At 37.3% G+C, this 15,655-nt stretch overlaps 1 protein-coding gene across 1 annotated transcript in view; it reads right to left on the bottom strand.

Moving 5' to 3' along the window:
• The window catches only part of syt6a (synaptotagmin VIa), a 76,957-nt gene extending 68,047 nt beyond the window's left edge, over nt 1-8,910 (bottom strand). The window contains exon 1 of the mRNA XM_083570706.1: nt 8,555-8,910. Coding sequence (XP_083426832.1) covers nt 8,555-8,711 — 157 coding nt within the window. The 5' untranslated portion in view covers nt 8,712-8,910. The remainder of the gene's footprint in view (nt 1-8,554) is intronic.
• Between the last annotated feature and the right edge of the window lie 6,745 nt (nt 8,911-15,655).

Here is a 15,655-nt window from a genome sequence, read left to right as displayed (position 1 = left end):
TCGTTTTTTAACTCAATATTTCTGGAACGGTGATCAAAAAAATGAATGAGAATGGTTCACTCAGAAGCGATGTTCAGGATGGTTTGGATCGCTCAGTCGCAGACTTTAGATTCATATAGCCTATCAATGACGAGTTGTCAAGCTATTATGCAGCGTGAAAAACCCACTAGAATTGATTTTCACTTGAGCTGAATTTTTTTCTATGCAGCTGCTTTTAGGTGCAATAAGCAGGCAATACTTTGCTCCATATTATTCTTTTTTTGCTATTGAAAATATTTCATTCATCGCTTAACATTAACAGTTTTGTTGGCAATCCATTTCAAGAATTTCCTCCTAAATTATAAAATTGTTGGGTTTTCTGACATACTTTTCTGCTCGCAATGGCTTGGATTCTGTCCGCTCAAACTTGGGGATTCTCCGCTGACCTCTTTAATCAACAATCAAACTGTTTTCTGTGTAAGCAGGGGTGGACTGACCATTAGTCAGACAGGGAATTTTCCTGCTGGGCCGACGTACTTTTTGGTCAGATACTGTACATCTCATACTGTTTTTATCTGATCTGCTGATAAAACTCTTAACAGGCTATTTTTTTCTGCTTAATTGGTTGATGGCACTGGGATCTTTGCAGCAGTATAATGCATTTGTCAAAAAAGTCAGTCAGACCACCCCATGAGACATATAATCAGTAGCCCATTGGTTCTTTTCGTAATTGATATTGGGCTTACCCAATGTCTTGTATTGGGCTCTCTGTGCGAGCATGCAGCATCAGTGTGTACTGTATCTGTCAATAGTCAGAGAGAGATGCAGAAAAATTGTGCGAAAAAATTTAACAGGCCCTTCAGACAGACGCTGCAAAATGTTTCAAAATAAGACGTTTTCTGCCACAGCAGGACCTTCATCAGCTGGCGTGTCGGTAAAGGGAGGGAGAAAGTTGAGGGAGAAGTGCTGTAAGGTGAACTGCTTTCAGAACACTTAGGCTATGTAATAAGTGTAGATACCTCTTGATAAGACTGAGCCAAAAACACAAAATAATGGCGATAGCACTGCAATAAATAAAGTGTGACTGTGACAATGTGATTTTTGCTTGTTACATTTATGTCTGCGGAGGTAGACAGCCATGCACTATATATATATATATATATATATATATATATATATATATATATATATATATATATATATATATATATATATATCTTAAAAAAAAGAAATTCTTAAAAATACTCCAATCCCAGTCTGGCAACCAAAACCACATTCACTTTCTTCTCCATTCCGATGTGTGAGGTGGACATGATCTGAATTCGTAGCTCAACACTGTTAACAGTTTTATTGGCAAACTATTTATAGATACTACACTCTAACCCTCTAGGAAATAAATAGGCACGCACCTGCAAAAAATACAAATTAAATCGATTTTCTTTAGACTTAGTTACATAGAAATCTAATCACTGAGATCTGCATTCAAATGCTTCTCTTTTCTAATAAAGATAATAAGTTAGGATATTAAGAGACATTAGTTTCTGAGTCAGAAAACATTTCCTTTGCCTAGTTACTATGTTTAACATTGGAATCTTCAGAACTACCCAAACCCAATTACCTCTCTATCAAACAGTTCTTTTTTGGATAAAAATGTAATGTTTGGCCAACTCACACTACACCTGTCACTCGGTATATATGGGGAAGAATTGTATTTCTATTATTATGAAGATTTTGGTTGATGGCCCATGTGCATATGTTTGTGTGTAGTCCATGACCAGGTCAAATAAGTGACCTTATATACAACGATTTTCTTTAAATCAATACGATAAAAATCTTTGTAAAATAGACACTAATCTAATCTAATCACTAATCTATAATCTACTAATAGACTCACAACTAATGAAAGAAAATTACACATATCAGGTAATGCAACTACTTGTATAGACTATATAAGCTCCGCCCACTTCTGATTTAAAACTGCTAGCCTCTTGCACTTTTCTGTTTAAGTTCCCTTTCCCAAATCCCTCTTTTTTTTCCATGCCTCCACAAACAAACAGGAAAACTTGTTTTTTTTTATATAGTTTGGTTCTGAAATATATTTTAAATTGTCTTTCTTAGATAAAAATGGAATGACCAGAAGGTACACAGACCTAGCATGCTGAAGGGTTTTTTATATTGGTTTGGTCTGGTGCTCTCTAAGAAACCAATAAAAGTAAAACGCACCAGTAGAGCTCTCGATATAGAAAGCTAGCTCTGACACTAGGTTCACTCACAGACAGACATTATAATCTATTCATGGAAGCATATTGTCATTCATTACAGCACCAATCTAGCAAGAAATGACCTTGCGATTTTTAACAAGGGAGGTGGGAGGTACTGATGAAACTGAATGTGAAATAGAGTAGAGATGGCCGTGAGATCGGATCGTCAAAATTAGACTGCAGAAAAAAATTCTCATGTCAAATTTTTTTGTGTGATTGTGTGGCAAGATGCAATGTTTGCTACAACGTTTGATGGTGTACAACCACCTACATTACCAGGCTCTTAACCAGGCTCTTATTTACTACCCCTACTCTTGAATAGTTACATTGCTGCATATTTGTCAGCTGAACTATCTAGCTATGAATCATGTGTTCTTCTACATCCCGTTGGATTCACATTGGTTTTAGATCTGGTGACTAAGGAGGCCCTGAAGTACCCTGAAGGAACCATTTTTGAACATTTGGTTTGTGGAATGGTGCATTATCATACTGAAAATATCCATTATAATGGAATGTGAGTGGTCAGATAGACTGTGGCATGCATTTGATGCTTGATTGGCATTAAGGGGGCCAAAGAAAACATACCATATACTGTTACACCACCAGCACCAACCTGAACGTTTAAAATGATCCGGCAGAGAATCCGGCAGAGGTGAGAGAAACCGCGGTAATGCGGTTTCTCTCATTATCTCATATAAATAACAATGTAACAGTGCATAACCCATATTACCGCAGTGTTTTTTGTTATTGCACTTTAATTTGTAAAGGTGTTCATTAAATCAAAAACAACTAGTTTCAGATGTATATCTCCATGTCCTTTTGGAACTACACTAGAATCCTCCAGCCCACTCTTCGCTGTTAAAAAAACGAACTCTGTAAATTTTACTCTGAGTAAATTTCAAATGAGCTAATTTTTACTCTTACTTTAGTAGATTTTTAGAACGGTAACTCGTACTTTTATTGAAGTAACAGTTATTTTATTTGAGTAAAAGTTTTTTTACGCTTTCCACCTATAGAAGCCGGCATGGTCTTCTGCTGTTGTAGTGTATCTGCCTAAAGCTGTGCTTTCCGACATGCTTTTCTGCTAATCATGACTAGAAACAGTGCTTATTTGTGTACAATCCGAATCGTTGTCTAGCACCAAAAGCCATGCCATGGTCACCTAAAGAACCAGTTTTTTCCCCATTCTGACTGTTTTTTGCTAATTTCCATAAAAGATTTGTTCTATTTTGAAGGTTATTATTTGTGCCCTTTGTTCACATGGTGGAATGACCCCATTTGTACACCTCTGCACACTGCATTACACTACTCTTGTGTACAAGACTCTTCTCAAGGATTAAGGCTTTCGGAGGTGGGCCAGTTCAGCCATTTGTATGTGTGCAGCATACTTGCATGCTCCAGTATCAGATCAGTGAGTCGGCTAACATGTTCTCGATCAAGCATAGCATGTACTTAAAACGTTCAAATTGGTTCTCGGGCATCTGTCTCCTGACAACACGCCTTGTTCTCCTAGGAAAACCACAGTAACAATTACACTGGTGTCACAAAGACACGTAATAATCATGCAAATTAGCCGCTGCTGCATTGGGTTTGCCGTCACCACTGTGAGGACCAGTTGTGTGTTAGCGTGCAGGCTGGCCGCAGGCTTACTGGTGAAGAAGAAAGCACCGAGCACGGGTTACACATAGCGTATTGTCTATTTTGGACAGGGAGAGGAGCATGATTTATTTGATGTTCTCCTTGTTCTGCTTTTGATGTTTTTTCCTGCAGTGCACAGCTGCCTGCTGTCCAGTTGTTATCCAGTTTTATGCAAAGCAGCAAGAACCTAATGAATGGTCTATGGTTGCTAATGTCCAGAAAAATGTGGTCGTATTAAAATCTAATGCAAGGCATTAAGCATGAGATATAGACTAATAAAAGACAGCTGTTGCAACGGTGCACTGCACCTGCAATTAGCCACCAATCACATTGGGGTTTCATGGGGTTTTTTCAACAAGATTAGAGCTTTTCTGTCTGGGTTGAGCATCTGAAAAAGATCTTGCTGGTTTATGGAGGAAAGGGATGTTACATCTTTGTTGCAAGTGAATCGTTTGTAGACATCTGCAGACTATAAATGGGCGGGTTTGTCAATCCTGATAAATCATTCGCAGCAGTGTTGTGAGGTTTGCTCTGCTACACAGTCAGAAAGGAGCTTCATCCGGTTAAGCGCTTTTCACTCTACAAGCTTTACATGTCTCTTGAGATGATTGACAGTTCAGTTTGAGAACCTAGAGATTTCATGTTGAAAACTGCGTTCGCATTTTTCAAAGTCATGTTCAAGTCTTGGTTTTGAAACCCAGGATTTTACTATTACCAGCTGTTGCAAGAAAAAGACAGCATAGAACTCTGTGTCATTTTTGGCTGAGAGAAATGACAGTCTGTTAGCATAACACTGGTTATTTGGTGTTTCTAGGTTCGGCCCTGGTGTTAGAAATAACCCCTAGAAAGCACTGCAATTTTAACCATTAAATGAAACAGTACATTATCAAAAAGAATTGTACATAAATGGAGCCAGATGGCACTTTGTAACTTGTATTTTTCTTGTTTTCACCAAATCATCCGCTTCCCCGCACGGTTCTTTTGGCTGCTTGAGTGCTATGACATTTCTTACAGGATCTGACTGCTAGCAATCTGCTTATATGTAGTAAATCTCTCCTGCAAAACACAGACGCTCAGACCCATGTCTATTTTGGAGTGACACACTTGGTTTTTTGTCCAAGCATGTTCTTTTCTTTTAATCGCTCATGATAGTGTTATAAAAAAAAACCTGGTTTAGCATGACTATAGCTGACCTACTATATATCCAGTGTGTTTAACCAAGTGTGAATATTTGTAACTGAGTGGTTAAAGGCATTTTGCGTCGTAATTGTTGAGCTCAAATTCCAGCATCATCAAGCTGCCACTTTTGGGTCCTTGAGCAAGGTCTTTACCACTCAAATGTTCAGTTGCTTTAATGAGATAATTGTAGGTCTTTCTGGATAAGGGCGTTTGCTTTCAAACGAAGCATTGTTCAAATGATGTGCACATGAACACATTTGCAGACAAAACAATACAGCTAGGCTTTTTTTCCCTTTTTTTTTTAAAGCTTGTCAGATTGGATTACATGGCATTTGGTTGCATGTAGATGTTAAACAGCAGATTTGGGGACGATCATGTACTCGGATAAGAAGCTCAAATGAAGACAATGTTCATGATGATGATGTAGCTATTAACTTATATTTTGGGAAACTGGAACAAAATATGACAGACTGGTACATGCAAAAAAAATATATAATAACAGAATTGCATGAATGGAACTGCAAGTCTTATTCACATTGTTTGCTGAGACCAATTAGGAACTTGAGTGATGTAGCTGAGATTGAGGAACTGCCAGAGCCAGAATTCACACCTTATGCTGACAGTGTTGGCATTTCTACCTCTCTCTGTTATTTTTTTTTTTTTTTTAAAACAGTCCTCGGAGGCATCGTGGTGTGATTCATATTGGATTTGTAAAAGAAAATATCATCCAGTGTAGTAACACAGATATTATACAGGCTTGTACATTTAGTGGCATTGTATTACCCCCTTTAGTTGGTACACAGTGCCAATACTTTCGGAATATTAGCTTTAGTCAGAGCTACGTATTTATTCTTCATAAGTAAAAGTCACATTTTCTTTTTTAGGCACACCTCCATGAGAATAAAGGCATTATCTTAGAAAAATCCCAGAAAATACATTTGGTATGCTACACACAAACGCCAAACTCCAAAAATTCTATAATTGCTATGAATTTACTGTGTGCTCTCTACCATATACAGCTCAACGTCAGTTGTATTCTATACTGTTCTGGCCTTAGGATATAAAAACTCATTAAAGTTTCCACAAAGGTGGAAAGTAACGTCTGACCACAACTCGGCCAACAGAATGGTCACAATAAATAATCCAAAATAGCTGCTCTAGATTAGGGCATTAACACCACGCTACCCCATAGCAATCCTCCTAATATTAACATTATTTAATATTTAAGAAGTTGTAGTTTAGTACAAGTATATCCCTTCCCCATAGTGCACAGGAATACAGCAGCTGCTTCCTGTGTGGCAGGGAGGCGAAAGAAGCTCGGATCTGTCAGAAGTGGGTTTAGCCTCTGCCTCACAAGGCATTTTCATCAAATTTTGGACACAGCTGACACAGACAGTTAGTCACGCAGTAACACTGCCCAAAGCAGTTGAAAATTTCAGGACTGCAGGATAAAATGTGCTAAACCACTGCGATCCACGGTATGCTCTTTGAATAACACAGTCATCTTCCTGAGTCACATAAATAGACCATAAGTGTGAGTTTTTTGTTTACCTACAAAAAAAAAAATCTTATCTTAATATCCAGCTTGCATGAAATAGCACCATTCTTGAAGGTCGGAGAAGATTACATCTGAACAGCCACAACGTTCATTCTTTGCTTGGACAACAGGGTCACCATGGTGCCCACCCATGTCTGCAATATTCCGTCTTTATCATCACCTAGGAGATCCTTTATCCACTCCATTATCCCTCTTTCCCTCTCTCAATCTTGCACTATATAGTTCTCACTTTCCCTTCGTTTGGCGAAATTGGTTTGATCTATTAGATGTTTTTTTTACACCTGCGACCTTGTTCCCGTACACTTTTTTACTACATTTGGATTTGATCCAATTCTAGACTTGTTCCAGTCCACTTTCGAGTAAAAGTGTACAGGGACAAGGTTGCAGGTGCATAACGCAAGAGTTGGACTTGTTCCAGTCCAATTTGAACACAATTAGCAATCTGATTGGGGTTTGTTTGGGTTTTTTTTTTTTTGGTTTGTTTTTAAAAAAGCACAACTCTGGCAACCCTGCTTACCAGTGTATTAATAAAAAATGCAACACAAACTTTCTTGTTCTTTATAACTAACTTCGAGTCAGATCATATTTAAATACAGGTAGTCCCCGAGTTACTATTTTCCGATCTTACGCTAACGATAGTGATACGGCAACATTGTAAAAGTAGTTAAAATTTCGTGCGACAGGCAAACGCACCAGCAGATGCTCCGCCCTCTACTAGTGACCCGGCACTCATTTACACATAAGGTAATGTTAATTGCTCTGTTTTGTTAAATTATGCACTGTAATTTGTTAAATTAATAACTTATTACAGTATACTGCCCCCTACTGATCACCATTCTTTAAGACTCCTGGGTAAGCTTGGCCATGTCTCGGCTTACAATATTTCCAAGTCATCGGAATGCATCTCCATCGTAAATTAGGGACTACCTGTATACATTTATTAGGGAAAAAAGAAGGTTCCATCCAGGACATTAGAACAGAGAGGGTAAATGTAATTGTCAAAATTTCCAAAAGCTAGCAAAAAACTTTTCTCATTCTAATATGCAGTCTGAATAATCATTTTTAAAAATGCATATGATTGGATAAGCCACAACTAAGGATCTGCTCTGCTATGGTTTTACATCCAGTCAGGACAATGTTCAGCCTGGTTACCAATACAATAAAGGATCTATCTAGATCCATAGAAGAGATGGCTTCCCTATAGAAAGGTTTTAAGAAGAAGCTACCATTGAAGTTTATAGTAAGGCTGCAAAAATATTTGTAATGTAATAATGCAATAAATTCCTAATTATACCTTTTCATACCATTAACTTGAAGCGTTAGATTTTAGGTGGAGTTTTAAAGGTTCTCATTGAGCCACCTCCATCTCACCTTCCTGAAAACGTGTCTCCTCAGTGTCCCACAAGAGCCCGGTGTCCCGTCCAGGCTGTATTCCTGCTTTGCACCCAGACTTCCAAAGAAACGCTGTAGATCCACCATGATCCTTACAAGAATAAAGCTTTTAAAGTGGATGAGTGACTCCACATTTAGATGTTTGCTTATTGCAAATTACTGCCATTGAATGGTGGAATTCAGAGCACTGGGCTTCTGTTGGTAGCCTTTAATGCCTTGAGGTTACAGCGTATTATATGAATAGATGTTAGAAATCATACCGACATAGTAATGTGTATAGAGACACAATGTGTACAGGGTATAATGACCACAAATGCAGCCATTACAAAAGTGCCGTTTCGGTACTTGTCCCGCACAGACTGAAACACTAAGTGTCTACAGAACAGCATGTTTGGCAGCTCCCCAAATTTGACATAATGTTGAGATAAAAGAGAATTATTTGGCATGTGTAATTTATACATCCTGCATCCATGTGAGATAAAAAAGTGTTTCTCAATGAATATGTGCTTAGTGAAAAAAATAGAGTTGAATAATAAAGGCACTTTACCGGGTTGGTTTAGGCTGTAGTCCTGGTTGTTGATGAGGTAGAGGAACTCCTCGCAGGTCTTGTGCTCTAACAGGGGGCTCTCGTGCATGCAGAGGTCAGTTAGAAGGGCCACTGCCTTCTCACACACCATGTCATGCTCCTTGCCGACGGCGCTCATGCTCCTAGACGCATCCTCAGCGTGGCGCCGTGACGGGCTCCTCCGGAGGGATCGGTACACACAAGCTCGCAGAGCTGCACCCTCGTGTCCACATGAGCACTGGGCTGTCTCTCAAGTAGATGTCTCTGAGCGTGTGTGCCAGAACATCTTCAGCACCGAAATATGAGTGTGTCAGTGATTGTGTGCGTACAAAGACTGTGCAGTACGTGTGTGTGTGTGTGTGTGTGTGTGTGTATGTGCGTGAGTGGATACAATAAGTGTATGTGCGCGAATGCGTGGGCTTAATGATTCATTTGTGCCCTCGGGTGTCCCAGAAGCAAGGATTGTTGCATCACATTAAAATCTGGAGCTCAACAATGGGGACGCAACAGATGAGCCCAGCAGTGCGATGAAGTCGTGTGGAGTGGAGTGTGCGCACACACACACACACACACACACACACACACACACACACACACACACACACACAAACTCCCCGTCACTTTTCTCTCCCTTTGCTATGTAATGAAAAACTCTTGTCTCTGTTTTTCGTCTCACCAGTAGGTTTGTTTTTCTCAGGTCGACCTCCCCCCAAGGTGCACGTATCCCTCTTGGCACTTGTACCCCAGAGCTCTGCACCTTCTTTATGAGAAGAATGTGTTCTAGCTGAGAGTATATGAGCTTGTGTGTATGTGTGTTTGGGAGACATTCAATAAATTGCTATTATCTGAAGCCTATTTGTCACTAAGCAGCTGTGACTACGTTTTTGGTGGTTAAATGGCAGACTAATAGAAAATGCGCCTCTGTTTGCAAGGATGCTCTATCTCATGATTTAAAGGTGCAATCCAGCTTTTTTTCGTGAAGAGTTTCCCTTAAATGAGAATTGCGTAAACCGGAATATTTACTTCACTATAATTGAAGGGTCAAATTCTTATTATCATTTCTTTTTAAAGACAGAAGCCATACACAAAGCTCATAGAATGCTTAGGAGAACAGGCAGACATCATTAAAACTAGGATAGCCTAAATTCAGTGAGGTCAAACCCAGGGCATCCTGCTAGAAATAGCACGCAAAAAAAGCTCAGAAACGCAAGATTACTGTCATTGAGTTTTTGCTATGAGATAAGACAAAAGAAACAGTAGATAGAGAGAAATAACTCAAAGTGAAACACAAAACAGCCGAACACATTAGGGTAATAAACCAATGATGAGACAGGATGGCAGTGGACAGGTCTAGTGCTGAAACAAAAGCACAGGGCCACGACATAGACAAAAGCACAAGACCTGGCAAACAAATCAGCAGCACCCTGACTTCTCTATTAGACAAAAAACTAATGCATTTCACCTCCTGTTGTTTCAGTAGTACGGAGAGGAAATGATATCTTGAGTCATACATCTTTTTTTTTTTTTATAGGACCATTAAGCGATGCACTCTTTTAGTCACACTTTTTCTCTATGATCTTGTGACGATGATCAACTCATGCAATCTCTTTTTTTTCCTTTTTTTTATTCTTAGCTTTTGTTAATACTCAATAGTATTATATTGCCCTTTAATTCGATTATTCCCACACTTGACACATGGTTGTTCCACAATATTAATTAGTAAAATAAATAAAAAGTCATATTTTTCTTAGGTAATAAAATATTGGAATAAGTTAAAAAACCTTTTGGTGTAACAGCATGCCCTGTTGTATTTTAATCTTAGTCCAAATAGTGAATCTTTGTAGGTCCAAGTTTCCTTCTTCTGTCTTAGTGAGTATGATTTATATTCTGAATTTAATTCATTAAATCCCACATGCATATGCATCTTCCTTTGTTAATTTAATTGTATAAAGATTTACTTTGACATATGTATATAATATATATTAGGGGTGTACATATACATATTCGTTCTTTCATGCATGGAACATAGTTAAAACATAGTTAAAATCCAGAGTTCCATCAGCAATGTATTAAGTTTGTTAAGTCTCTCTTTGGCACTTTGAGTGCATTTTTAAAAATGGATTATTATTATTATTAAACTTCAAAATACCAAGGTTATAATTCCAAGGGTATAAAAAATGAAAATAGATCAAATGCAGTTTCACTGTGCATGTTTGAAAAAGCTAAAGAATCCATAGCACTAGCACTAGCACACACACACACACACACACACACACACACACACACACACACACACACACACACTTACATGCGTGTCTGTATTACCCAATCGGGGTCTAACATATGTAAACTATTGAATTAAATGTTTCCATTTATTTTATTTAATCAATTTCATTTGTGCCAATTTAATCAATTACTCTATATAATCAATATAATAAAAAAATATATATTTTATTAAATATTATTTAATTTATTATTTAACCAAGCAGGCATTTTATTAAAAAATGTTTTAAAAATGTAAACCGATGTTAATAATAATAAACTGCGTTAATAAAAAATGACGCAATTTTATGTTTTGCTTTTCTTCCCCCATCTGTACCAAAATTGAACCGAACCTCGACTTAAAACCCGATGTACGTACCAAACAGTGAATTCCCACTTTAGCATGAATAACAGCTTAACACACTCTTGGCATCTACGCTGTTCATTTCTCCAAACAGAGAAGAGTTAATTTCTTTCTTTTTAAATATTTGGATATTTCTTTTTGACCTAGTGATCCAGTTTAACTGTTTGCTTTTTATACAGTTAATAAAGAGCTTAGATACCTGCTTTGGGGTCATTGTCTTGTTGTATAGTGAAATTGTTTTCAATTAGCTGCATCTTAAATTGCATTTTGATGAAATATGGAATGGTAGCCATGTTGGGTCAGTAGTCATTTCACCTACATTTTACTATTTGACCTGCATTTAACATAATTCTTATAAAAATTTAGCATGTTCTCCAAATATAAACAGAAACTTCAGATACATGCTACATAAGGTTTGATAAAAAATACCATTAAATCACTGAGTTTGTTACATAGAAACAATAGGAAAAATCATGTGTCTCTCAAAAACAATAAAACTTTCGACTGGCAATGTAAGCAATAAAGTTTCATCAAGTTTGATTTTTCGCATGGTTAATTTAATATTGCTCTTCTTTATTAACGTCTGAAAGTTCCATTAGCTGTGTGAAGTTTTCTGCTGACTAGTCAGGAGTTTGCCTGTTTTCAATATTCAGAGCTCTTCTTGGTTAATGAGCACCAAATCAGCTCAGTCAGACAGCCATGGATTCAAAGCTGTCGTCTTCGCCCACCGTGCCACTCTGGATGACCTCTAATGACCACCTGCTTTACAGCTCCTAGTGGTTATGCCATATATGCTATTACATGCAGATAGAGAGTCTCAAAAAAGTCAGGAACAAGTCTGGTTTTTCACCTCATGCAGCTACAGAAGCGGGTTATTAAGGCTTTTTGATGTGTTGAGTCACACACTGTCAGTCTTTTTCTCAAGGTTAACACACACCACATAGGCAGCAGTGTGAGGGCTGATGTTCTCTTTGTCACTTTGTGTCAAATTGTGCTTTACACACTTGGATCTTCTTTCTTAGCTTATGTAATATTCAAATTATAATCATCTTGGATCCAGCAGTGTCATTAATCAAAGCAGGTATAGTTCTAAATGTATGCCTGAGAATCTACAGTATAGGCAACAACAACAAAAAACTAGCATTGTTCAAACATGCTGCTGCATACACACACTTGCATTCAATAAATGTTGTGAATGCTGCATTTGACTTACCTTGGAAGTAAAAAATTTGGAATGGCATACATTTTCTTAATCACAGCAATCCAAATTGCGGAAAAAAACAGTGTTTGCAGCCAAATCGCCTGCTAACTGTAATGAGTGATGTATATGTACATAGCCAATGTTGTAAATGTAATTATGCATGTATGTTGATTGATCTTAAGTGTAACACTTCATATTTTGACAGACATATTGGTTTTGGTTTCAGTTTTGACCTCAGGGAACTACTCTGGGTTCCTGAGTAGAAATTCCAAGTTGAAAGGGCATTCCATTTGTTTTATCCTGGTCAGAGGTAAGGAATTATGAATTGCGACCTCAAGTCATGCATACAGCCTGAGGTCGAAATTGGCTATTCACGACCTCTGATCGGAGAAAGAAAGAAAGAAAGAAAGAAAGAAAGAAAGAAAGAAAGAAAGAAAGAAAGAAAGAAAGAAAGAAAGAAAGAAAGAAAGAAAGTTATGCTTATAAAAAAATAAAAAAAACACTTGTGCACTTGGTCCATTATACTGCGAAGAGTTTCTTTCCCTTCAAGACGACGGTAAAAGCTAATTTATCTGGTTTCATAGTTATAAACGATTCTTCTATTATATCTAATGAATTACAACTTTACATTCAAGATAAACTTTTTCCTCATGAACGCTACGTTAATTATTAATAGCCTGATTTTGTAGAGGTCCAGGAAACAATCCAGGAGCAAATATTTATTTTTATCAGGTCATGAAAGGTTTAGAAGGCTAATTTGAGCAAAGGCTAAAGATCCTATGATTAGATATTTTTTTCTAGTGCTTCTGGTACCTAGTATTTCTCCTTGACATTGAGCTCTGGCTGGTCATTCATAAAGTATTAGCTGTATGTGTTGCTGAAGTTTTAGCAGAAATGTATTGATTCTAGCTGCTGTATTCCGTTGGGAAGGGTGTAAAACAGCATTATTTCTGTCTGTAGGGATTACTTTTAATGTAGTACTCATACTATTGATTATACCAAAATTTAGTGTTTTGTGTATTTGTCCTACACTGTCTTGTGTTGTCTTTTGCACGGTCTTGTCTTGCACTGTTTACACCAGGTTGCACACGATGCACTTTATGTGATGAGGACACTTACTTTAGTCCTTCTGTTGTTCCTCTGTATTCTATTTATATTATGTAGCTCTATGTTGTTTTATGCTGTTTTATGTAGCACCAAAGGAACGTTGTCTCATTTCACTGTGTACACAACTATACAGGGTTGAAATGACAATAAAAGCATTATCATTGGCCCAAAGTGATAACTCTTGCTATATATACCTTTATAGTGTTTCCTGAGTGTGTGGCATTGTAACACAGCCATGTTGGGTCAATTGAAAACTTTGTCCTGACTGATGCGAATTGAGCGTGAGAAGTCAGTGGTGGCAGGCATTAAGGTCGCTGCCAGAGCGATACAGCTCGGTGACACTTCGGTTTTTCATGCTCTCTTGAACGCCTGATGATTTTCTTCACCTTCCCGAGCTGTCTTTGTCAGTTTCCATTTCAATCACGTGTTCACCCGCTTCAAATACACCTCATGTTACCTTAGGAATTAAAGTCACTTTCATTCAGGATGGATCATCTCGGTTGAAGTTGCAAGACAGGTGCAATTAAATTGAAGTATATATTTATATATGCTGTCATCAATGGGACTAAAAATATATGGTGTGTGGGTGGTGATTTTAACAGCTTGGACATTTCTTGCACCTTGGACAATAAATTGGAAGGGTGTTACCTTGACATTGCCGTGATAACATTAATAAGTATTGGCTGATATATTAGATGTAATAGAAAGGGCCTTCATAATCGTTTTAATAAAAAAAATGGACTGAGCGTTCAATACCTTGTGCCTTTTTAAATCTAATAACTTGCAAGATGGGAATAAATGACAAGTTTCATGGTCACTTTGTAAGATAATTAATAGTTGTATTGTTTAAATCCATGTGAGGACAAAGTTGTATAAACCTTTAATACAATCTTGGATCTTGGAACAGTTTCTGCATTGTTGCTTTATATAATATGCAATACTTATGAATGTGTTATAATGGCAGTAGGTGCTGTTAGTTTAAAAGGGCTAGTATGTTTTTTAGTAAACATAGTTTTTAACAACAATTAGCATTCTGAGAAATCATCTGCAATATTTTTCAGGCGAATGAATGACAATTTTGTATGAATTATTTATGACACAATGTGTTTTAATAAATAAAGGTGAGTTTAGATGTTTTGTATTGCTGCTGTTTGAAAAATAAAAAGAGGCAAGTCATAGAGGCAAATCGATTTCTAGATGTTATAGATTGATTTGATTCATTTCCAGCTGTGGTCTAAATTCCACATTTTTAACAATGGACCTTGTCACAAGGGAGATTTGTAGAAATATAGAACTCTGCGTTAAAAATGAAGAAAATCGAAATTATTTTAGCATTAGAAATAACTTCAGGATCATGATCTAATCTGAACCTAGTCCTGGGAACATTGGTTACAATTTATTGAGATGCCCTTACACACAGGTATTCACATGTATGGTGGATTTTTATAGAATCCAATCCACCTAAAAGGATGAGTTTTTTGGAGAAAGGAGGGAGGAAAAAACAAGTGTAATCCCATATGGACATAGAGAAGACGTTTTATTCCACAAAAACAAACTGTGCTAAACAAAAAAATATTTTATTCCAAATTAACATTTTTTAGGAACAGTCTGTCCTGAGGTTTGGCTGATGTCCATGGGACGTTCCTTGCTTTCATTAATATATAAATATATGCAAGGCAAAGAAAATGCACTTCAGAGCTTGTAAGTGTTGAATTCTGTGGTAGTAGGTAATCAATAATTCTTGGTATGAAAAAGAAATAGATTCAGACTATTTAATGATATATAAAGCAATCAAACAACATGGGACATGTGGAGAATCCCAAGGATGTTCTACCTGCAGCTTTTGTAAAAGAACAACAGAGTTTTTGTTAGGATATCAGAGCTAATCTTAACCCGACACAACCCCGTCAAGCCAACTTTGAAGAATGAAAGGGCACGGGAAATTTATTAGACAGAATCCCTGTATCACTTTGCTGATTTAACCTCTAAGGACTTGCATTATCTGGAGAGGATCTTTTCCAAGGTTTAGTAGGGCTATATTGAACTTTAGATAACAGTAAGATATTTTTAGGCTGGAAACACAAAGGAAAACGTTTCTTCCTAGACTTGAATTCAACAACATTAAAGATATTAAGGAGGTAATCAAATA

Source organism: Silurus aristotelis (genome assembly GCF_946808225.1).
Source record: "Silurus aristotelis genome assembly, chromosome: 19".
Taxonomy (NCBI): Eukaryota; Metazoa; Chordata; class Actinopteri; order Siluriformes; family Siluridae; genus Silurus; species Silurus aristotelis.
Note: the sequence above shows the minus strand (reverse complement) of the source record. Positions and strands in the feature narration are given on the sequence as shown.